Source organism: Phascolarctos cinereus, unplaced genomic scaffold (genome assembly GCF_003287225.1).
Source record: "Phascolarctos cinereus isolate Bilbo 61053 unplaced genomic scaffold, phaCin_HiC Scaffold_1;HRSCAF=81, whole genome shotgun sequence".
NCBI lineage: Eukaryota > Metazoa > Chordata > Mammalia > Diprotodontia > Phascolarctidae > Phascolarctos > Phascolarctos cinereus.
In genome coordinates this window covers 23,869,089-23,893,872 of record NW_027555514.1, presented here as the reverse complement: position 1 = coordinate 23,893,872, position 24,784 = coordinate 23,869,089, and the positions used below count along the sequence as shown (strand labels likewise).

Genomic DNA, 24,784 nt, shown 5'->3' with positions numbered 1-24,784 from the left:
CCAGGCCTGGAATCAGGAAGACTCATCTTCCTGAATTCAAATCTGGCCTCAGACACTTACTGGCAGTGTGACCCTGGGCAAGCCATTTAACCTTGTTTGCCTCAGTTTCCTCATCTGTAAAATGAGCAGGAGAAAGAAATGGCAAACCACTCCAGTACCTCTGCCAAGAAAACCTCAAATGTAGTCACAAAGAGTTGGACGTGACAAAAATGATTGAACAACAGTATTCAGGGTTGTACTGGTAAATGTTTAACCACCAGCCCCCTCACCCTCAATGTACACATGGAACACTTTACGTTTAATCAACATTATTAATATTTTCTCCATTACTTTTTTTCAGCCTCAATAATTAATAAAACAATAAATCAAACCCTGATTCCTAGCCTCTGCCAATTTCCAAGGTGAAAATGCTACCACTGAAAATTAAACAATCTGCTCTTATGAGCCAATACAAATAGATTCCAACACACTACTGGTTATGCTCCAGATCTTCATTAATAGTACCATCAAAGTGACCATGGCCATTTCATGTCAGTATTTGGATAGTGGGCCTCTACTACGCTCTAGCTTGAGAGTACCTTAGTGTCTAATGCACGTATCAAATTTGTAGAAGACACAAAGTTGAGTGGGATAGCTGACACAAAGAGTGAGAGACTCAGGATCCAAAGAAAATTCCAGAGTCCAAAATGTTGGTCCAAATTGAGCCAAATGAAAATGAATGGGAATAAATGTAAAGTCTTAGCCTTGGGTCCAAAAAATTAACTTTACAACTCCAAGAAGGGGAAGACTATATAGCAGTTGATGTAACAATCAGAGCTATCCAAAAATGGAATAACTGCTTCAGGTTTTTTTTCCCACATCAGACTATTTTTCAGCAAGGGCTGGACAACCGATTGTTGGGTACTTTGTAGAATGGATTCTTTGTCAGTTGCAAGTTGGCCTAGATGGTCTCAGAGCTCCCCCATAAGTCTGAGATTCTTTGATTTAGTAACCTGCTCAAAGAACTAACAAAACAAAATGGAAGTCAAGAGGTGGGGATTCTCTGCTGTCATTTAACTTTTCCTTCTTAAGTTTCCCCATTTGCCAAAGGAAATGATATTGCTCTGCCTATGAAAAAGAGAATTCAGTGGTGGAAGGTGTAGTCGCTATTACCTGCTGGGTTTCTGAAGATCACACTGGTTTTCTTGATTTCTTTTCCAACATCTTTAGGTAATGAGCACTCATCTAACAGTCTGACAGCAAAATCAACTTGACGAAATCCTCAGGCTATGTCTAGGATATTAAGTACTTAACTGCTTGGTAAGATCAAGTTACTGCTCCTTTTCTAAAAGCACAACTCTGAGAAATATACAGGATTTCTGAAGATTGTGAAACTTTTCCTGAACAAGAAGAATTTCCTAGAAGAATAGAGGTGTGTAATGCAAATGTGTAATTTTTTTTTTGGTATTCTATTCTTAACAGAAAAAGTGTACTGCAATCTTATAAATTTACCCTATTTGGGGCTAGGGAGGGGGCAGTCTGAAAGTGAAAAATAAAGATCAGAGAAGCCTTTAAAAAAGATCATGGAAATCAAGAGTGGGAGGGGAGACTTGCCTCAGAATCATCTAAGTGCTTTTATAAATAGATGAGACAAATTTGATATCCCAGGCATTGTCGAATGCCATCTTGGAGTACAAAGTGGCCTTGTCCTGGCTTAAAAATAGCTTGCTGATCTTCCCTTTTAAGTTGGCTGAATGATTGGAGTTAAGACAGAGTCCATATATTGCTATATCAAGGCTGAGGCAGCCTGAGATCAGGAGACAGAAGTCTTGGGTTCAAATCCCAGCCACTCACAATCTATGAGACCTTTGGACATGTCTTTTATCCTCTCTAGGTCACCATTTTCTCATCTGTAAAATGAGAGGGGTTGGATTAGAAGGACTTCGGGACTGAGATGGATAAAATCTCACAATCACTTCAGCCACCAACTAAGTCATGAACTGAACTCTTCATCCCATTTGTCCTTTAGCTTTTACTGAGCTATTAATCGCAGGGAAGAAAGATTATCTTTGTTATCCTTGGCTCCAGAGGAAAGAACTTGGTAGACTTTGCAAAAATGCATATTTAGGATTGATCTAAGGAAAACAAATTCCTGATAATGAGTCACATAGAAGTGGAATGCTCTGTATTAGGAGGCAGTGAGTTTCCCTTCACTGAAGGTCTTCAAGCAAAGGCAGATGATAACTTGTAAGGAGGTTTGGGGATTGTTTTTCTAAGTATGACTCAAACAAGATGGCCCTGGAAGTCAGATCCAACTCAGAGATTCTGGGCTGTTGAATGTGCTTAGCAAAATCTCTATAAATATTGCTAAATATTCCAAAGTTAGCCTTTTCACCCCACCATATCCAGATTACCATCAATTTCCAATCAGTGAAGTCTAAACGGCAGGTCTTTTGACTATGGCTTGACTAAAAAATGATATAATGTGTTCTCGAGAGGCAATGTAACATAATGGGTAGAGTACTAACCTCAGACTTTGGAAGAACTTGGTTCAGATCTATCCTCTAACATGTAATAGCTGGGTGACTCTAGGCAAGTCACCTAAACTGAAGGCACCTAGGTGGCTGAGTACATGGAGCGCTGGACCCCAAGTCAGACAGATGTGAGTTCAAATCCAGCCTTCCATAGTTGCTAGCTGTGTGATCTGGGGCAAATCACTTAGCCTCTACCTGCCTTAATTTCCTTCTTCTGTAAAATGGGGCTAAAAATAATACTTACCTCCCTGGTTTGTTGCGAGGATCCAATGAGATATTTATGAAGAGCTCTGCCAACTTTAGAACTCAATATAAATGCCAGTTGTTGTGGCTATTGTTACCTAACCTCTCAGTTCCCCAAGCAGTTCTCTAAGAGTGTAAGTTGCAGAGCAGATGCTGACCTGTTTTGGGAGACGGAGGTTCCTGATCACAGAACTGCCTACATAGATGTGTGCTAGAGCCAGCTTTGCAAGGCAATTGTCTGGTTTTCAGTGGGACCATTTATACCTTGGAAATCAGCAAACACTACAAACCAAGGCTGGACTTCTTTTGTTGATTGTCTCGACTTAAGAAAGCCATCTAGAAAATATTAATGAAACAAATTCAACTTGAAAGTGTGTTGTGGGTTCTTCTTCTTCTTTGTTTTTTGGAAAGCCATTTGTTAAACATTTACAAACACACCGCTTTGCTTACAGTGCACCAATGAAATCAAGGGTTTGGATCCCAAACAAACAAAAAAAACCTTTGTATTTTACTTATCCATGTAAGTTTCCTCTCTACAGCAGAGTGGAAACTGTTTGAGGGAAGGGACTTTTGTTTTTTCTCTTTGTATCCCAGGCTCCCTACAATGTACCTTATCCCTAAGTAAGGGCTTGTTGAATTAAAAGCACATAGCCAGAGTCCTCAAGTGATACTGAGCAAGGGCATCGGACCTTCCCCAGAGATGGTCACAAGGACAATACATACAAAACTGTGCTCTTTCTATGTTTACTGCACTAACAAAGAGGAAAAGCACACCTCTGCACTGAAGTTCAGTGAAATTGCTCCTACCCAAGTACACATACTTAACAAGATCAGGCTGGGTTTGGGCTTTTTGAGCAATTGTTAACAAGACGTCGGGTCTAGCTCAAATGGAATTTTCAACCTGAGGCAGAAAGATCACAGGCCTCTATTTCCTGGAGTTGGAGCAGCCTCTGGAGTTCTGGCCTCTGCAGCTCAGAAGAGAGGCAAAAGATTGATTTTTCAGAGCAAATAAGAGGCTTTGCAGGAAAGCAATTTCTGAGCTAAAAGTGACCAGGTCTTCTTTTTCTTTTTCCAAAATAACTTTTTAGGAAATTTTGAAAACATCTGAAAATTCCATAAACATGAGCAATCTGTCTAAATAAATTTCTCAAGTAACTTCAATTGAAATATTTTGGAATTCACCCTGTAAACCTGCCCAGAAACATTGACAGCTGGCATACTTTTCACATACCTGACAACTCAGCAGCATTCAACGCCATACTATTTCATTGGCTCACCCCCATGCCTGGAATTCTCTACCTCCTCATTTCTATGCCTTGACTTCCCTGGCTTCCTTCAGGAGTCTGCTCAGAACTCACCTTTTGCAAGAGGCCTTTCCAGATTTTCCTATGGCCAGTGGTCTCTCTCTGAGATTAACTTTTATATACACTGTATATATCTTGTATGTACAAGTTTTACTGTGTTGTTTCCTGCGTTAGAATAGCAGAGACTGTGTGTTTGACTCTCTTCGTAGCATCGGTGCTTAGTACAATGCCTGATAGATAGTAAGAGCTTAACAAATTCTTGTTGACTAACATGAAACTAAGCCCATAATCTTAGCTGGATAGATCAATACACTGGTGTTTCTTCTATGATGCTCCATTTCTAAGCTGTCTCCCTGATAAGCTGAGCTCACTCCTCAACAGCCACCATGTTATCCACCATTTCCTTCAGCTGCAGTAATGCTATGTCCTTCAAAGAAAAGGCAGTGAACCTCATCCGATGTTGGCAAAGAGGTCTCTAACTCTCTTTGTAGGATTCTTCTACTGTATCTCAGAGAAAAAGCAAGTACCAGTGCAGAGAAACATTTTCTGTCGTCTACTCTTCTGAGTGACAGATGGCAATAGTGAAGAACATGTATCTTCACTCTTTCTTTTTCTTTTTCCTCCACAGCAGGTGACAATTGGAAGTAGAATATATCCTCACTACTCCTTCTCTAAAGCAAGTTTCAGTACAGAGTAAACTAGATCTTCTTTCTTCTTTCTCCTTTCCCCCCTCCTCAGCAGCAGGTAGCAATGAAGAAAGAATTTCAATCATTCTTTGGCCAACTCAATCTGCCCTGTAATAAATGATAGCGTATGGAAAGGGTCATGGTTTCTCTTTGACACAGCTCTGAAGTCTGTTCTTTTATTTCTCTGTCTTTTTTATTCATCAGTTAACCCCTCTCTTTGAAAGACTTCGCCTTATCATATGGTTCATAATCAAATTCTCTTTTGTTACTAAGTCATAATCAGGTAAAGTATATTTGTTCCATAATCATAAAAACGGTTCTGGTGCCCACAGTTTCCTAGTCATTAGATGCACAAGGGCTCTATTTTTTCCTCTGCAAATGAACCTTTGAAATACAAAACACTGAAGGAGACTTATTTATTCCAAAATTCTACCATATGCAACAACATACATGAGCACAACTTTATCAGTTCTCACTTGTGCCACTGCAAAAGACTCTTGCTTTGTCTTCCTGATGCCAGTCTCTCCTCTGTGCAACCCACCCTCTAAAATAATCTTGTTCCAACATAAATCTGACTATGCCACTCCTCTGCTCCAGAACTTTCAGTAGGTCGCCATTGCTTCTAGAATTACATACAAACCCCTCAGTTTGGCACTCAAAGTCATCAGCAATACTGTTTCCACATATCTTTCTAAACAGTTCATATTACTCACTTTCATATAAACCACATTCTGACTGAAGTGGTATATTTGGTGTTTTCTGAACTTGACCTTCTACCTCATGCCTCCATGTCTTAATATAGGCTGTCCCACATTCAAGAAATAAATTCTCTCCTCAGGTCTAGCTCTTAGAATACCTACCTTCCTTAAGGTTCAGCCGAGACGCCATCTGCTATGGGCAGCATTTTTTGATTCCCATGGCTGCTAACTGTTCTTTCCTCAAATTTTGTTCTATTTGCTTGTCTCTTTGCATGGTATATCCGTGAAGTGGAATGTAAGTTCCTTGAAGGTAGGATCTGTTTTTCTCTTTTGTCTTTCATCCAAAGTGCCTAGCTTAGTGCCTGGCATACAAGTCAGTATTTAATAAATGTTTGTGATATTGAATTTAACTGAATAAAATATTAAAATGCCTTCATTCTCTATCAATTTACAAAATCTAGATTTGATTTAATTCAACAGACACTGATTAAGCACCTACTATGTTCATAGAAAACACTGTACATCCCCATCTCGTGATATTTTCTATAATACCATGAATTTACATATCCTCAATAGTAATCAAGGCAATGGAGACATTTCTAAAACAAACATCCTTTCTCAGACAAGAAAAATTGAGCAGTGTCAGACTGACTGATTCATCGTCTTAATGATATCTAGTGGGAGGGGAGGAAACATCCAACGCTCTTGATTTCCAATGTCTATTCACTTGCCACTAACGGGTGAATGGCTCCAGAAGTCATAGTTCTATTCAACAAAGAAAGCGTTCACTGAATACTTTCCCCAAGGCTCCCACTCATGTTTCATGGAGTGGTTTAACTGAAGGCTAAGCTGTCTACCAGCTTTCCTAATTGGAAAAAGAAACAATTAAAGTGGACAGCACTCAAAACCCAGCTCAATGCCACCTTTCCAGCTGAAAGCAATCTTTGTTATTACTATTAAATGTAAGTTTGTAGTTCTCCTTGGCTCTGAAAACTGGGTTTTTCATTGTCTTTTACTGTGTTTCTGGCAAGTTTGAGAGTAAAATGGTACAAAGAATCTGACAGCACACCACATGGAAGCAGCAGCATCTCTACAACAGAATGCTGATGGTTTAATCTGTTCTACAGAGCTGTCTTTCACTAGTAATTAAACTAAGAAATCATACTTCAAGACCAAATTCAGAGCACATACAACAATTGTCTATACTACTCAGTGATACGTGCATAATGAAATAAACAGAAAAAGAAGTGACTTAATACAAAAGGAACTAAAGCCTGTCCTCCTTGTTGTTCAATCAATCAATCAATAAACATATATGAAGTGCCTTCTATATGTCAAACACTTTACTAAGTGCTGGGGATATAAAAAGAGGCATGACATAGCATCTTCTAACTTTGGGCATTTTCCCTAGCTGTTCTCCATGCCTGAATTCTCTCTCTGCTCATTTCTACCATCTGGCTTCTGAGGTTTCCTCAGGTCTCAGCTAAAGTCCAGAACTCAGCCCAGTGACTTCTACAAAAAGCCTTTTGCAGTCCTCTTTAACCTTAGTGTCTTCCCTCTGAGAAAACCACCAATTCATCCCATATGTTTATATCAAGCTGTTTGCAAGCTGTCTCTTCCAGTAGACCATGAGCTTCTTGAGAACAGTGACTGTTTCTGTCTTTCTTTGTATTTGCAGCACTTAGCACAGTGCTTAATAACTGCTTGTGAACTTGTTGACTAATTATTTACAGCTTTTTTGCAAGAGACAAGTAAAGGACAAACTTAGTTCCATCTTTTCTTTCCATTTCTCTTTTCAAGTCAATCCTCAAGCCCCTTCTTTTATGAAAAAAAGCCTGCAATAACACAGGGTCATAAAACCCAAATTCAGAATTAGGAGGGCCTTCAGTGGCCACCTAGACAACTCATATCTCATAAAAGAATTCTCTTTCCAACATGCCCAATAAGTTTGTGTTAAGGGAGATTCACAACCATCCCATAGGCAGCACATTCCATTGTTTTTTGACGTCTTTGATTATTAGGAAGCTTTTCCCAACTCCAATTCTAAATGAGTCTTTTGAAAGTTCTGCCCATTGCTTCTCATTCTGCCCTCTGGAACTAAGCAACAGGTCGAATCCCTCTTCCATTGCAGCCCTTCAAATGTTTGAAACCAACTCTCTTGCCCCTCCAAAGTCTTCTCTTCTCCAAGCTAAGCATTCCCACTTCCTTCAGCCGGTCCTCATCTGGTATGGATTCAGGACATTTGCCTGCTTTTGGGTGTTCTTCCTCTCAACCCAGTCCTTACTGTTTCGGCAGCACTTGATACAGTGGCAAAGAAACAGATTCAAGGGATCTAGGAACCTAAGTTCGCATGCTTCAGATTTCATTGTGAGATTGATGGATTCTAAGCTCCTTGAGGACACAGACCATCTTTTGCCTCTTTTACAGTGCCTGGAACATAGTACGTACTTAATAGATGTTTATTGATTGATTGCACATGTACGTGAATATAACAATAAAAATCTAATGTTCATATGGAGCTTTAAAATTTTAAGTGCCTTACATATTAGGTCATGCACGTAACATGCATGCACACACAACATATGTTATTGTTATTCGTCATCCTTCATTCTCAAAGAGGACGAATGACATCATGGGGGTGATGTCTTGGCTTGCAATTGAATTGGATATGAGTGGGGCAGAGCTGTGCCAAGTCATCTTGTGTACGATTATCAGTCAAGGACAAACCTAGTCGACATTCTGAACAATTAGCAAATTCTTATTTGTATTTGGCTTTCTTTCTCTTTCCAGAGATAACCTAGTTCTTTATGCAGGAGTGCCTGCCCTGAGGAAAGCCGCCAGCCAGTGGTGCTCTCCTGTACAAACTCTGGTTCAGATTCCTCTGGGAGAGATGGCGGCACAGTCTGCTGACTTGTGCTATAGTCTGTGCTAAGACAGAAGGGATGGAATCTTTAAACAAACCGTTGGCTCACAAGGTAGGCACCTTTTTTCTTTCCCAACAACCCACTCATAGGAACAGAAGCAATGGAATAAAAGGACTGGCTGTACACCTCTTCACCCTGAAGATCACAGATCTAATCTGAAGAGGCCCCAACAGTCACTGATGCGAACTCCCTCATTGTTTTAGTCCAGGTGTTCTTAACCTGGGTAGCTTTGAACTTAGATAGGGAAAAATGCACTTTTATTTCAATACAATTGGTTTTCTTTGTAATCTTACACGATTTATTTTATACATTCGGAAATATCGTTCAGAGAAGGGATCCTCAGGCTCCCCCAGATGGCCATAGGGTTCTATGACACAAAGGTGAAGAATCTTGAATTCTAGTTTCACTCTCTAATTTTACAAACGAGGGATTTGAGGGCCAGGGAATTTAAATGACTTGGACAAGAGGAAGGGGCAGACCCAGAATGATGAAGGATGATGACAGATCGTGTGTGTGTGTGTGTGTGCGCGTGTATGACTTGAATTCAAAATGTATTAGCCACATGACCTTGGGCCAGTGTGTAACCTCTCCATGATTTAGTTTATGATTTATAAAAGAGAGGGTTGGACTCAGTGGCTTCTTAGGGCCTTTCTGACCCTCTGTCTGTAATCTCTTCTCCCTTCTCTGCTTACTGTTTTAGAGTCTCATGCATAGGCAAGACTTTAGAAGAATAGATTTAAAAGATGTGATGTAAGGGTCCCACATAGCTCAGCACCAGGTCTATTGGCAAAGGCTTGATGGTCAATTGTCCCCTTTCTGGGCTTCAGTTTCTTCAAGTGTAAAAGAAAGCATTAGATTAGATTATTTCCAAGGTCTCTTCCAGCTTTACATTCTATGATCCTCAGATTCTACATGATAGTGGCCATTTGAGAAGGAGCTAGACCTTCCAACAGGGAGATGCTTTGATTCTAGTTGGAACATTCAGAACTGTCCTCTAGAGCTCATTTGGAGCTCACTGTAATTCTATAATTGTTGCCTTATGACTCTACATTATAGCAGGATGCTTGACATTCCAAACGATACCTAGATTTAAACATATGAGGAAAAGAGAGAATTCCCTGCATGAGAGGATGCTTTGAAATTGCTGTTTGGCCCCAGTCACATCGACATACAACATGGCAATTATCACGTTGTTCAGAGCTTTCAAACCACTTAATAGTACTTCTATAAGGCCTGTAAGAGTAGGGGAAAATAACTAAACCACTATTTGCTTTTGCTTTTTGCTTTTTTCAGTCCACTCCACTCTGGAGTTTGTAAGAGCTGAAATAGAAGACTGGCCATTTTGTGCTCCAGAGTAAAAAGGAAAATACATTTTGTTTAATTTTAATCTTATTTTTACTGATTTGTTTTTTTTCCCATATTTGATTCTAAATATACCATACCCTCTTTCCTACCCATTGAACCATCCTTTGTCCCAAACCTTACAAAAGAGAGAGGAAAGAGAAAGCTATACAATAGACCAAACCAGCACACCAACTGTGTCTAACAGTGTAAGTAATATTCTACAGCCAAAGCCCCCTCCTTCTGGAATGAAGGGAGAGAGGTATAGTTTCTTATGCATTGTCTGGACCTGAGATTGATTATAAAAATTACTTGATGCTGAGTTTTATTATAGCAAATGCAGTCAGATTCCAGTATGATAACAAAATTAGAGATTTTGAGTTTGAAGGGATCTTAGAGGCCATTGGGTACAACCTGCCTATTTTACAGTTAAAGAAAGTGAGGGTAAGAGGTCAAGTGACATGCCCAGGTTAACACAGCTACTGTCTCTGAGGTGGGATTGGAACTCAGGTCTTCCTGACTCCAAGCCCATTACTCTATCCATTGTACCATCTAAAGTTAAGACCCAGCAATCCCACTACTGGGTTATACCCCAAAGAGTTAAAAAGAAAGAGGAAAATGGCCCATATGTACAAAAATATTCATAGAATTCTTTTTTTTTGGTAGTAAAGAAATGAAAACAAAGAGGGTGCTTATCAACCAGGGAATTACTAAAGAAAGTATGCTAAAGGTATGTAATAGAACATTAATCATGATGCTCTGTGAAATGATGAAGGAAATGGGAGCATTCTGTGGACTCATGCAGAGTGAACAACAGCACCAGGAGAACAATTTATACAATGACCAAGACACTGTAACAAAAACCAACTTTGAAGGGCTTCAGGACTCTGATCAATGCAATGACCAATGACAGTTCCAGACCAATGATGATTGATGGACCATCCTACCAATCTCAATAGGGAGACACTAGAGGGACAAAATGCAACATGCTTTTTCAGATGTGTTGGGACGTGTTTTGCTTGGCTATGCTTATTAATTATGAGGAAGGTTCCTGTTTCTGTTCTTGTTGTTGTTTAATTTTCAAGGGGTGGGACAGGAAAAGGTAAAGGTAGACGGAAGAATAAGGGTATGAGTCACACTGGTACATTCCATCATCTCACAACTATTGCTTTTTAAAGTCTTCTGAAAAACCTATTCAAACCTTCCAGTGGATTTTTTCTTAGTGAGGTGCATGTTCCCTCCAGTGATACAGATTGCAACCCACCCAGTCCTGCCCATTCTGTTTGGCTCTTGTCTTTGTCCGTATACAATTTCACCTCAAGGTTGTTGTTTGTTTTGCTTTCTTTCTCATGGCATTAGGATGATACCAGTGGATCACAGGTTGTCCTCTAGTTATCCCTTGCCCTCATCTCACAACCAAATCAGTTTCACTTTCTATTATCCATTTCTTGACAACATGCTTTACTTCTTGTCTTCTTCAAAGTGCCTCATTGGTTCTATATGGCAGCCTGCTCCCACCCACTATGTGCCTGTCCATTGCTCTTTGGGTAATGTTCATTTTCAAACCTTTGGCGACTGCTCTGTTCCAAGTCTCCCGGCCAACAGCAACACCAGTAGAATATTGATATATTTTTTAAAAGCAACTGAAAGCAAATACTGATACTCCTAGCATACAGGCCTACTTTCCCACTTAATAAAGAGAGAATAAAAAAGTGCTTAGATTTGCTCCCCTCTATTCTATTGAATTTTTAAAATATCTTGACTTTTCTTTCAGATCAAAGCATCAAAAATCATTTGATCTTAAACCATTATCCATGTAGATCCAGAATTTACATCTGAAGTGAACCTATTTAGAATCACAGATTGTTTTTTGTATCTCTGGTTTTCTTTTTATCCCTATAATGCAAAGAAGGTTAGTGATATTATAACTCCTACAGCAAGTACCTCTGCTTTGGTCCTGCTGCCAACCCATTCCCTAAAAGAAGATCGCAAACAGCCACCAGCTAGTCAACGGGAAAAAGGAAAGAAAAAAATCAGCAGTGTTACTGTCAGAGCTTTAGGGTGCAAATGAAGGAATTAGCTTTTCACTGTGATGCATGAACACATTCATTATTAGATAATTTGCATTCTATTAATGAGAGTATACCTGTGCATCAGCTAGGGGTTGAATTCAGGATTTCTATTCATTGTTACTGCCAGTAGGCTGGTAACTGAGTCCATCACAGCATCATTTTAATCTTGATGGTCCACAACTCTTCAAGAAGGAACAACTTGGGAACATGCTGGCCAGCTCTCTGCAACTTCAGTTCAGTTCAATTGAATTCATCAAGCCTTTATTAAACAGCTAGTATGAGACGGGCACTGTGCTAGGTTCTTGGGATTCAAAAATAAAAAAAACAATATGTATCCTTCCGTCTGTAAGTCCCACAGAGAATACATTACACCAAGTGTTACAGTCTATGTTCTGCACACACCCTACCTTTCCCCTCCTCTTATACCCTATACTCACTTCCACACACCCGCCATGTACTCTTCAATCCAATGACACTGGTAGCCTTGCTTTGTTCCACAAACGAGACAAGACATTCCATCTCTCAGCTTGAGCCATTTTTTCTGATTGTCCCCCATGTCTGGAATGTTCTCCCTTCTTATCTTTGCCTCCTAGCTTTCTTCAAGTCCCTCCTAAAATCTCACCTTCTACAGGAAGCCTTTTGCAATCCCTCTTAATTCTAGTGCCTTCCCTCTTCATTTGTTGTTGTCATTGTTCAGTCGTTTCAATTGTATCTGACTCTTTGTGAGCCCATTTGCGGTTTTCTTCACAGAGATACTAGAGTGGTTTGCCATTTCATTCCTGAGTTCATTTTACAGATGAGGAAACTGAGGCAAACAGGGTTAAGTGACTTGCCCGGGGTCACACAGCTTTGAACTCAGGGAGATGAGTCTTCTTGACTCTAAGCTTGACACTCTATCCATTGCACCACCTACAAAGTAATTGGGGAGGAGGGGTCCTAACACTTGGTGGGGGGGAGGGGAAGTCTTCATGTAGAAGGTGATGCTTGAGCTGCATCTTGAAGGAAGAAAGAGATACTATGAGGAAGGGTATTCCAGGCATGAGGCATGACCACTGCAGACACAGAGATAGGAGACACAGCATAAGAAGCAGAGAAAAGGACAGCAAAGATGGAACCTAGAGTACAGGAAGGGGAATGATGTATTAATAAGGCTGGAAAGGTAGGCTGGGGCCAGGCTGAGAAAGGCTTCAAAAGTCAAACAGAGGGGATTATATTTAATACAAAAGGAGTCAAGAAACCTCCGGTGTTTATTGAGTAGGGGATGAATGTGGTCTGTAGTTAAGGAAACTCATTTTGGCAGCCATGTGGAAGGTAGACTGAAGTTGGGTAGAGAGCCTGATTTCTATTCCAAATGTCTTTCTATCAAATCTCAGAGTGTCTGAAATCTCAAAATTCTTTGCACAAAGGTTACCATACCTCCATCTTCCTGCATCCTGACTGTGAAAGTAAGCCAAAAGCATCATGTCACCTTATTGAGCCTCAATTTCCTCATCTGTAAGTTGGGATACCAATGCTGGTACAACCTACTTCACAGAGTCACCATGAGGGAAAAGCCTGGCAAACATTAAGGTATAATACAAATCAAGCAATGAGTTTGCTATGTAGCGTGTGCTATCCTAGGTGCTGGAGATGCAAAGACTAAAATGAGATAGTCCCTGTCCTCAAGGAGCTTACATGCTATTATCATTATGACAAGGATCTGGCAATTAGCTTTTAAACATTCAGTTGAGTTATCATGTAATTATGTAATGTTTCTAAAAGAGAATGATATAGTTAGTGCTTAAGTGGACCCTAGAGATCACCTCATTCAGCCACCTTATTTTACAGGGGCAGAAACTGATCTTAAGAGAGGCTAAATGATTTATTCAAGGTCACACAAGAAGTAAGTGGCAAAGCTGAGATTTGAACTGAGGTTCTTTGACTCTAACTGCCTCTTAACACAGCAATTCTCAGAAATTTGCTCTAAATTTTTGTTCCTGAGACCAGAATCACAGAATTCATTTGGAAGGGACTTCAGAGGCTATTGGGCCCGCTGATGGACTGAGCAGTGACTATGACATGACCAACAAGTGGCCATCCAGCCTTGGATTGAAGGCCTCCTGTGATGTCTTCTTCCACTACTTCCAGATGCAGGCCATCCCACTTTGGGAAACCTCTCACTGTTAAAAAATATTTTCTTCCTTCAAGCCTAAATTTGACTCTTGGAAACTTCTGCCCATTGCTTCTTGATTTTTTCTGCAGGGCCAAGAGAACAAATCTAATCCTTCTTCCAAATGGCAGCCATTCAGATAACTTGAAGACAACTCCCATAATTCCCCTGAGTCTTTTCTTCTTTGGGCTAAACATTTCCAATTCCTTCAACTGATCTCATGTGCCATGAGATCAAAGCTTTGACCCTCCTTGGTGCTCTCTTCTGAATACTTTCCAACTTAGCAATGCCTTCCTAACATGTGGTACCCAGAATTAAGCACAATAGTCAAAATGGGGTCCAACCAGGGTCAAGTACTCCTGGACACCATGCTTCCCTGAGAGTGTCCCAAGGTAATATTCCTTTTCTTAGCTGCCATCTCACATTGTTGACTCATACTGACTACCAAGTACCCTAAAACTCTTATATTTGTGGAATAGCCACTATCTAGTCATTCTTTCCCCCTTATTGTGCTTGTAAAGTTTATTTTTAAAAACCAGAGTATACAAATCCACATTTTTTCCTTACCTACTCCTGTAATAAATAAAATTGCACAAATATGACTACATGGAGAGTATATTCAACTGGACTCAAGAAATATGAGCTCTGGTACCAGTTCTGCCAACAACCAGCTATGGGACCTTAGCCAAGTTATTTTACCTCTCCAGCACTCAGTTTCCAAAGACAGGTGGACTAGGTGATCTCTAAGTCACTCCCAAGTTTTTGTTTATTAATTCTATGCAACAGTAGACAATAGCAACTGGATAGCAGAAAAGTGGGAGGGGGCTTCTAATACCCAGGTCCCGGGAGAGGATGGAAGAAGGATACAAATGTAGAAAGCTGCTGGTAAGTGCATTTGAATAAAAACCTATTTGCATTGGGCTGGGTAGAGAGTTAAAAATTACCAATCGAAAGAAATGCAGGTAACCTGGCCTCATCTCCAGAGAAAAGACAGGAAATTATAGCCATTAAGCTTTGGTTCAGGAGCCACTAGACTCAGGCCACAAGAGCAAACTGTTATGGCCAACAGGTAATAAAGGTTTGCCAAGGGAATTGGGACCGAGGAGCTTATATACGGCAAGTTTAGAGGGTGAGGAGAATTTTGCAATGATCTAGAGAAAATTCATGATGTTTGCCTTTCTACTACAACCAAACAATTTTTACACGTGCAAAAAGTTCAAGCTGGTTTCCATCCTAGAAGAGTAGACAAAAGGCTGAAGGAAAATGCTTCCATTTTCTATGTTCTCAGAAAGAATGTTTTCTTTGGGGGGAAAAATAGAAGAGCTACAAGCAGTGAGAGAGAGAGAGAAAGAGAGAAAAGAGAGAGAGAGAGAGAGAGAGAGAGAGAGAGAGAGAGAGAGAGAGAGAGAATATCAGGAGTAAGGTCAGAGAAAGAAGAGACAAATGAGTGGTGTTTGGTGGCTCCCTGCTGGCATCTACAATAACTAATAGAGAGGTGGACGCTCTTTACAGAACAAGTATACAAGACAGGATGGAGAATCTCCTAAGCCTTGTCAAATCTGACAACCACTCTGCATTTTTGGTGGTTCAAATCTGGACGACGATGCTGCCAGAGGGAAGAATGAAATGATCATTAGGGATGAGAAGGTCTGGGACAAGACTAAGGAAGTGCAGGTAATATTTCCACCTCTTTATACTGACTAAAGGTCAGGGCTTCAGGAGAGAAGGAGAGATTTGAGAAGTTAACATCTGACCAAGGAAGACTAGATATGAATTTCTCAACCACATCTTAAAACATAAGAATGAAGAGTTTTTGACCAATGATGGAGTCCACCTTATGAGGGTTGGTTAAAAATTTATTTACCTGGAGTCTTGAAAATCTGTTTAATAAAGCTTTGAGCTGAAAATGGAGGAGGGAAAAGAGGAAAAAAATCTGTTATGTGCCTATAAAAATGGATAGCATGGTGACTGGTAGCTGTGACACAAGTTTCAAAATAACAAAAAGAGCCAGCAATAAAACCCATGGCCTCCACATATGTTGACAGAATTAGACAAAGTGTGGGGAATAAGAGTGTTGAGCTAGATAAACTAAGCCAGGAATTCAAATAGGATTCATGACTGGAATAGGGCTCTGGAAGATCATGCCTTCATGAAGACCACGAGATAAAATTAAAGATGGCGGTAGAATGGTATTGTAGGGTAAGAAAATATACTTATGCAAGGAACATTGGGAAAGCAAGAAAGAAAACATTTAGGTAAAAATCAGCAGATGGAGAAATCCAAACAATTCTATCATGGGAATGTACAACAGACCACTTGAATGGAAGGCAGTCAATACAAGGAATTCAGAAAGCAGATTGCAAGGCTGTCACAGAGGTATGACATAGTAGCAACAAGGGACTTTCAAATTATCTGGATGTCTGCTGGAGCTTGCTTTGCCAAATGCCAAGTAACTATCAAGGTTTTGATTGGCCTTAAGGATAACCTCATCCTTTAAGAAGTGAAAGAAACAACATATAGAACTTAGATATTAGACCTGATTCTGACCAGTGAAAGGGAACTGACTACTGAGGTCAAAATAAGGGGAACCATGGAAAGACCTAAACCCCCTCATCTTAGAATTGATGATAGAGAAGCAGAGGCCATTGGGACATGAGCTTCCATGCAATCAAGGTTTTAGATGAGTGAGTCTCAAAAAGCTAAGTGGGCTCCCATAGTCTAAAATCATTCAAGGGAAGCCAGCCCAGTCAGGGATTTAATTGGATTCAACAAATGCTTTTTACTATATGCAAGATACTGTACCAGGTGCTGGAAACTCTCTAAAGAGACTCATGTGGACACTAAGGGAATGTGTTCAACTTGTATTTTAACAAGATGGCAGCAAAGGCAGAAACATAATATGGAAGCAGGAGAGTGGTATAGTCTTGTAAGAACAATCTTAGTCCTAAAACCTGAAGGTGCTGAGGTTGGCAATGAACGAGATGGATCTGGGGGTCTTAGTGGACTGCATGCTCAAATAAGTTAACAGTGACATGGCAGCCAATAGTCTCAGGCTACATTATTTTGTTGTTTAGTTCTTTTCAGTTGTGTTTTGAACTGGATGCCCCACAGGTATCTCAATCTCAACATGGCCAAAAGAGTACTCATTGCCCTTCCCCTGCTTGCTCTAAACCAACCAGCTTCTCAACTTCCTGCTTTCTGTCCAAGGTATCACCATCCTTCCCTGCTGACTGTCATCCTTAACTCCCTACTCTCACACATCCCACATATCCAATCAAGTTTCTAAGTTCCTCATTTCTACCTTCACAGCATCTCTCCCATCCACCTCCTTCTCCCCATTCATGTAAATACTCCTTTAGTCTAGGCCCTCATCATCTCTCATCTGAACTATTGCCATACCCTCCTCATGGGGCTCCCTGATACATCTTTTCCTTATCCCATTCATCGTCCATACAGATGTCAAGGTGATCTTTCCAAAGCACAGTGCTAACCATAGCACTCCCCTCTTCAATCCATTATTACCTCTGTGCTCAAATACAAACTTGGCATTTAAAGACCTTCACAACCTGGACCCAACCTACCCTTCAAGCCTTATTAGACATGACTCCTCTTCACATAATCTACTGTCATAATATTAAGATTTAAAGTAGGAAAGAACTCTAGGGACTATTGAATTCAATGCCCTCACTCTACAGATGAGGAAACTGAGGCACAGAGCATTTAAGTGACTTGCCCAGAATCACTCACATTCATCTTTTTATTGTTCCTCTTACATGGCACTCCGTCTCCCAGCTTCATGCCTCTGCATTGGTTCTCCTCTGACACCCCATTTCTGGAAAGCATTTCTTTCTTCCCCTTCACCCGTTTCCTTCAAGACTTGGCTCAAGTGCCATCTTCTACATGGATCCTTTTGTGATCCCATCTAGCTGTTCATCTACTTGTGTCTTCTCCAACAAGAGTACCTTGTGTCTTCTCCAACAAAAGTATCTAAGTAACATATCCCTCTATACCTTTCAGTGAAGGGGTTTAGCTCATTGTAGGTACTCAGTAAATGCTGTTTCCCCCAAACAGAATGTAAACCCTTTGAAGACAAGCACTATTTCATTCTGTCATTGTGTCCCCTTCACTTTGCATAGAAGATACCATGTGTTATTGTTCAGTCATTTTAGTCATGTCCAACTCTTTGTGACTCCATTTGGGGCTTTCTTTACAGAGCTACTAGAGTGGTTTGCCGTTTCATTCCTGAGTTCATTTTACAGGTGAGGAAAGTGACGCAAACAAGGTTAAGTGACTTGCCCAGGGGCACACAGCTAGTAAGTGTCTGAGGCCAGATTTGAACTCATGAAAACAAGTCTTCCTGATCCCAAGCCCAGTGCTCTATCCACTGCACCACCAAGCTGCCTCTAAGTAGCATGTAGTAGGAACTTAATAAATGTTTATCAAATTGATATGAATGGTCTTGTTTTTGTAAGTTCTTTTATTATTGTTTTTACTTTTATGGCAGTCATGACCCCTCAGCAGCCCCCTTTGGCAGATCCTACATTGACCCTTTACTTCTAACAAAGAAGAAATATTTCAGTAAAGCAGATCAACACAATGGCCATGTCTGACAGATAACCCATTCCATATCCATCACCCGTGCCTCTCTACTGAGAAGAGGAAAGTATTTTTCTTTGTCAGTTCTCCAGGACTGAGATTGTTCATTAAAGTTCTGCCTTTAAACCATTCCTCTAGTTAATGTTTGTGTAGCCATTGTATATATTATTGTCTTGTCTTTGTGTCTTGCATATATAGGTACTTCATAAATGTTCCTTAAACTGAATTATCATGGCTTACTCAACCTGCTTCACTTCTGACATGTCTGCCTATGTTTCTCTGAATTCCTCATTTTTGTAATTTCTTATGATATTCCATCACATTACTATGTGGGTAGAGTCTCTTCCATAAATTCTCCTCGATCTTACCAGACCCCACCAATCACTAGCACATCCCTATCACAGACTCAGGAGATCCATATGTATGCCAGAGATGTAAGACAGGAACAGGAATCTTAAAGTTCTTTTAATTTTAAATACAAACAGAAATGAATTGAGCCTTGCCAAAGGAAGTCATTTCATCTGAGAAACCCAGAGGAAGAAATTTAAATTTATACCCAAGTCAAAGGAAGATTTCTTATTCTGTGTTACATACCTATGAAAGCATTTTCAGAAATAAACATCTGGAATGTTTCCCAAATATATTCTTCTCATTTTCATGGTGATACACACGTGCTCATGAGAGCAACTTTTGGTGAATGGGGAATAATTTCATTTTTCTTTGCCTCTCAGACAAAGAGGAAGTTCCACCAACATCTTGTCCGGTAGCTATCAACTGGTCACCCCCAAGAGTTGTTACCAATCATTTCTAATCTGATCTTGACTCCCATTGGCAATCTAAATATTCATCATTTGAGCCACCCAATAAATCAGTCCAATGAGAAACCTTCAAATAATATCTTTTCACTAAACTGGGCTATTAAGGCTTAGCTAAGCATATTAAGTATTCTGTTTAAAGCCGCACAAACATCTGCTCCATTTTCACAGTGAGCAGTAGTTTAGAGAAAACTTAACTCCCAAATGTGCTCAAGGGGAACAAATCTCAGTAACATTTGAAACCAAGCTTTTAAATGTGTGCCCAAAGAGCACCAGAGAGCTTGTCTCTAGAAGTCCTGGTGTTCAGGCTCTGCTTCATCTAAAGCAAAGTCGTAAGTGACTTCAGCAAAGATGTCAGCTGTTTTCCTCAGGCTCATTTTCTATTAGGGGGCTGCAGATATTAATTTCTGCCCTTTATTTGGTATAATTCTAGAACCTCCAGACACTAGTCCCAGCCTAGGTTTTTGAATTGGCTGTATTCCTCCAGCCCATCCTGGTCCACTCTTTGTGCCCCGCCCCCCCACAAAAGAAAACAGAAAGGAAAACTGACCGAGTTGTCTTTCACAAGAAGAGCACAACACTGGATCCCGGCCATAAGCATCTTATGTGGGTTCCAGGCTACTGAGTCAGCCCTGTGAGAGGAAGAAAAGAAAAGGGGAAGGGAAGGGGCAGAGAAGAACACAATTACTTCCCATTCACCAAAGGTTGTTCTCATGAGCAGATTTCACAGTATTAATATCTAATTTAGAGTTCTGAGTGTTTTGTTGTTTCTGTGGGGCTGATTTTTGTGTCTGCTTGCTTGCTTTGGGGTGGTGTTGTCTTTCTAAAGGTTTTGTTTTCTCCCATATCAACACATTAGTTAAAACACAAAATCCAGAGGGGTGTCCCTTCTGAGCGAAGGTGCCACCATGAACTGGGAAACTACATTTACCTGTGGATGCCATGCAGAAGCTTGCGATGCTTCCTTGACATCAAAGCTGAGCCACCCCAAGATGCCTGTTGAGATATTTATATATAGAGATGTTTATGTCAACCAAAACAATGTCATTTGTACACTATCAGGCAATCACTGGTAATCCATGATTTATTTGAAACGACACTTTAGGAATGGGTACCCAGTTTTTATTACAATAAATGTTCATCCCCCCAAAAGTATACCAAGTGCCGTATAGATGTCTTCATAAATGGAAACCCAGTTTCTGTGTTCTGATACTCAAACTAATCAATCAACAAGTGTCTATTAAGTACCTACTATGTGCCAGGCACTGTTAGGTGTTGAGTACATGAAGACAAATAATGAAATAGTTCCTGTAATAAAGAATCTTACATTCTACAAATCACACAAATGGCTTAGTTGAAGCCTTTGTACCAAGCATCAAAAGAAAAAAAAGACACAATCCCTGTCCCCAGGAGGTTTCCAATCCAAAGTAGACACCATGAGTGTAGACTTTATTGGAGGGCATCCGATATACAAACATGGCACTAATGTTAACACCTGACATAGATTATGTGCGTGATGGGCAAAGGATAAAATAATTGTTTTGTGAGAGGGGGATTTACCTTTGGACAGAACAAGCTTGTAGGAAATCACTTCCTTGCGTCCCAATAGTCAAGAATAGTAGAAGTAGGATTTTAAGAGCTATTACATGACAAAAAGGGGAGATCTTGGAGCAGGGATGAGGGAAGAGATCATGTAGAGGGAATGGTTGAGGAAGTGCTAAAAGTGGAAATAAGAGATGAAATTGGACAGTGAATAAGTTCAAAGAGGGCTAGGACAAAGGAAGAAGCAGCAAGGGAAGCAAAATTGGAAGTGAGTGTGAATGAGGTTCTGAAATGGAATGTTGAGAAACTGCCAAAAAACCAGATTTGGATAAAGTTGGAATCTTGACTCAAACCTTTATTTGAATCTTGGCTCTGAATTTGCAGCTTGTGACTATGGGTAACTCATTTAACCTCTCTGGGTCTTATTTTTCTCCTCTGTCAAATGAGGGGTTTGGATCAGATGGTCTCTAAGTTTCCTTCCAGCTTCATATTATCTATTTATCTATCCATCTATCCATCCATCCATCCATCTATCTATCCATTTATCTCTCTATCTTATCTCTCCGCCTACACATCTATCATCTAACTCTATCTACACATCTATCTGTCTCTATCTCTTTATCTATTCACCTCTCTCTCTCTCTCTCTCTCTCTCTCTCTCTCTCTCTCTCTCTCTCTCTCTCTCTCTGTCCATCTATCCATCCATCCATCCGTCTCTAGATCATCTGTAGCACTTCAGGAATCATTTATTCAAATCAATTCAACAAGAAGTCATTAAGTACCTACCAGGACCCAGGACCTATGTTTAATGCAAAGAATATATCACTTGGAGCTTTTCTCATATAAAAGCAACAGATGAAAGGTGGCGTGTGGAATTGAACCATGACATTGAAGAGGAAAGTTAAGGAATAGTTTTGGAGTTGGAAAAGTCCAAGTAGGAGCCAGTTGTCACAATCCCAGACCTAAACAAAGTTTATAGTTATAGAGTTAAAAAAGAAAGAATAAATCCTGCAGATTTTTAGTTGAAAAGAAGGTGGGTGCTGAATCATGCATATGTTGTCAGACAAAGTTGGTGATAAATTTTTAGTTTTGCAATTAAAAAGTAGTTTTGCTTAGACGATTTTTATTTCAAGGGGACATTAGTGTCTGTGGTATAAAAAGCATCAGCTAAAAATCACATGGAAAAAAGTGTTAATTTTTAGAGATAGAACAGAGGTAAGGATTTGAAATTTGAAAAAATTAAATACCCCAAATGTTCTCCCAGGGCTGGCAGTCCATTTCTTGGGAAGGGAAATGTTAAGAAAAAGGAACTTGGATTTTATAGTCTTACAAGCTCTCATATTTGTGAGTTTTATTATTTTTTTGGTCACCTTTTTTTTGTCCTTCACTGTCATAATCTACTTAATTGTGGGCCTGGCCTATCCCTCTATCAGACTGATGGTTCTTAGAGAGCTGGGACTGTGCCATTTTCATCTCTGCATCTTCTTGGCATGAAGCAGGCACTAAATCAATGCTTGCTAAGTTGTGAAAATCCAAGAAATAGTCATTATAAAAATGTAACATCATGGCCCAGTGACCCATCTGAATAGGTGGTAGGGAAAATTGAAAATGCCCAGGACCAGTCCCTTCCCCAAATAAATCTATCTTCAGAGAGATAATAACTAAGAAGCCTCAAAATTGGTTGGTCTCTTTAAACTCCTCTCTCTTTTTCTGAGTACCCAATGATACAAGTGTGGATCAAGAGACGGGAAATAGGAAAGAGACAGCGGGCCACATTCCTTAAGTACAGTGGCAGTGAGGCAGAATGGATGTAGTAAAGAATTTACTATCAGCAAGACCTAGATTAAAATCCTACTTCAGACACTTACTAAATAACCATTTATTATGGAGCAAACAGAATATTAAATTTGGAGTCAGGAAACCATGGGTTTGAATCCTATCTTAGATACTTACTAGCTCTGGGACCCTGGGTAATTTGCTTCACCTTTCTGAATAAAAAATAGCATCCCTTTCACTCAGTTATCAGAATCAAATGAAATACTGTTTAAAGCACCATATAAGAGGTAGTGTTGTGTTGTGCAGATAGCCAGTCTTGGAGTCCAATAGCCCGGAGTGCAAATCTGGCAACTGAACCAAAATAACTTTGTGACCCAGGACAGATCATTTAACTCTCAAGTGTCTAAGACTATAAATCATAGAACAGTGTCGCATCTGATTTGGTACAGGGAATTTCTTTACTAGTAATTCCCTACACCTATAAAATTCCAGGTCCAATTGAATGTGTGTGTGCGCGTGCGCACGCGCACGGGCACACACATACACACACACATATTAAGTGTCATCCTAGGAATTTCAAGATTTGTTAGAATTATTTTTTCCAGAAACTCTTACTTCCACAAAAAACAGGCAACAGAAATAGACCATATGAATATTAGCTTTTCCCATCTTTTCACAGTATTTTCACTCTGCTTTAGAAATTGGATGGATCTATCCACTACTAAGAAAATGGCAGTTCAATGAATCCTTAAAAAAAGAGAGAGAGGGAAAAGCAATAGACATGCTCTCTGAAATGTCATCCTCTTGTTATAATAATCTCATGAACCATGCATGCATCAACTCTTTCTAGTGCCCAGTTCAGTCAGTGCAGACAGAACAAACCTCAGCCAGTATGAGTAAAATACTCCTTGGGAGACAACTGTTGACTAACACTGTCAAGATCATCAACATCTTATGTGGTCAATTAGTCTTTACAGATTCTAAGACCGAGATTTAATCCTGAAACCACATTTTCTTTGGTTCTATTCCATGAGAACACTGATCATTAATAAAGTGATCTTTATGAAGGGAGGATGATGCAATGAAAGAACCCTGGGCTTATGATTAGAAGGCTGGCACACAGTAGGCAGTTTATAAATAAATAAATTCTGGTTGAATTCAGTGGAATTGAACCTGGTATGTGCCTTTGGGCAATTTATGAATCTCTTTGAGTCTCAGTCATTTCTTGTATAAAAGTAGGAGGGAGAGGTAGTAGACCAAGTCATCTCTAAGGTCCCTTCCAACTTTAATATTCTAAGAACTTGTTTAAAACATGCAATAGACCAGTTAATGAGCCATTCAAATATACAGACTGTCCCCAAACTCTTAGTGTGGGCTTAAGCTATTGAAGTCTAAAATGGCACAAAAACTTTTGGGACATCCTGTATGAGCATTCTGAGCCAATTTATGAAAGAAAAATCTATCCCATTACTTTATTGTCCTGGTTTTGCATGTAAACGGATGTTTTTTTTTCTTTTATAAATATCCAAAATAGCATTTACCTAGCTCAATCACCCCATCTTATCCACCAGACCTGGCTCTAATTGACTTTTGACCATTTCCTAAAATGAAATCCCTTCTGTAAGCCTAATGATTAATAATAACAACAACAATAATAATAATAATTAGCATGTATATAGTATTTTAAGATTTGCAAAGTCTTTTACAGATATTTTCTCATTTTATCCTCAAAACAATGACAATGATTTTTCTTAGAGGGTAGGAATGTGGTTCAGACTAAGGTCCTGAAATTATATGCTGAGAAATGATAAACCACCAAACCCACAGAGAAAATATTTCAGGCTTGGTTTGCCTTTGTGTAATTGCTCATTCCTGGGTCCCCAGGTTCCCACAGATACCTCTCAGGTACAGTACTTTAGGTGTGAAAGTTCTAGGGAACAAAGGGAGCCCACCAGAGACTATGATAGCCAGTCTGGGCCATGGACAATCTCAGGAGTGGGACAGGGCAGGCTAGTGCCTCAATGAATTCTGGCAGTCAGTCTGTACAAACCATAGCCTCAAGAAGTCATGACAGAAGCATGAGGCCTATTGGCCAGTGATCAAATTGGCTGAATGAAAAATAGGA

General features: G+C 39.9%; 1 protein-coding gene across 1 annotated transcript in view; it reads right to left on the bottom strand.

Moving 5' to 3' along the window:
* Window positions 1-24,784, bottom strand: part of GADL1 (glutamate decarboxylase like 1) — a 187,053-nt gene that overhangs the window by 100,443 nt on the left and 61,826 nt on the right. The window contains exons 10-11 of the mRNA XM_020993432.2: window positions 20,273-20,337; window positions 19,892-19,973 (exon numbers count right to left, since the gene is read on the bottom strand). Coding sequence (XP_020849091.1) covers window positions 19,892-19,973; window positions 20,273-20,337 — 147 coding nt within the window. The remainder of the gene's footprint in view (window positions 1-19,891; window positions 19,974-20,272; window positions 20,338-24,784) is intronic.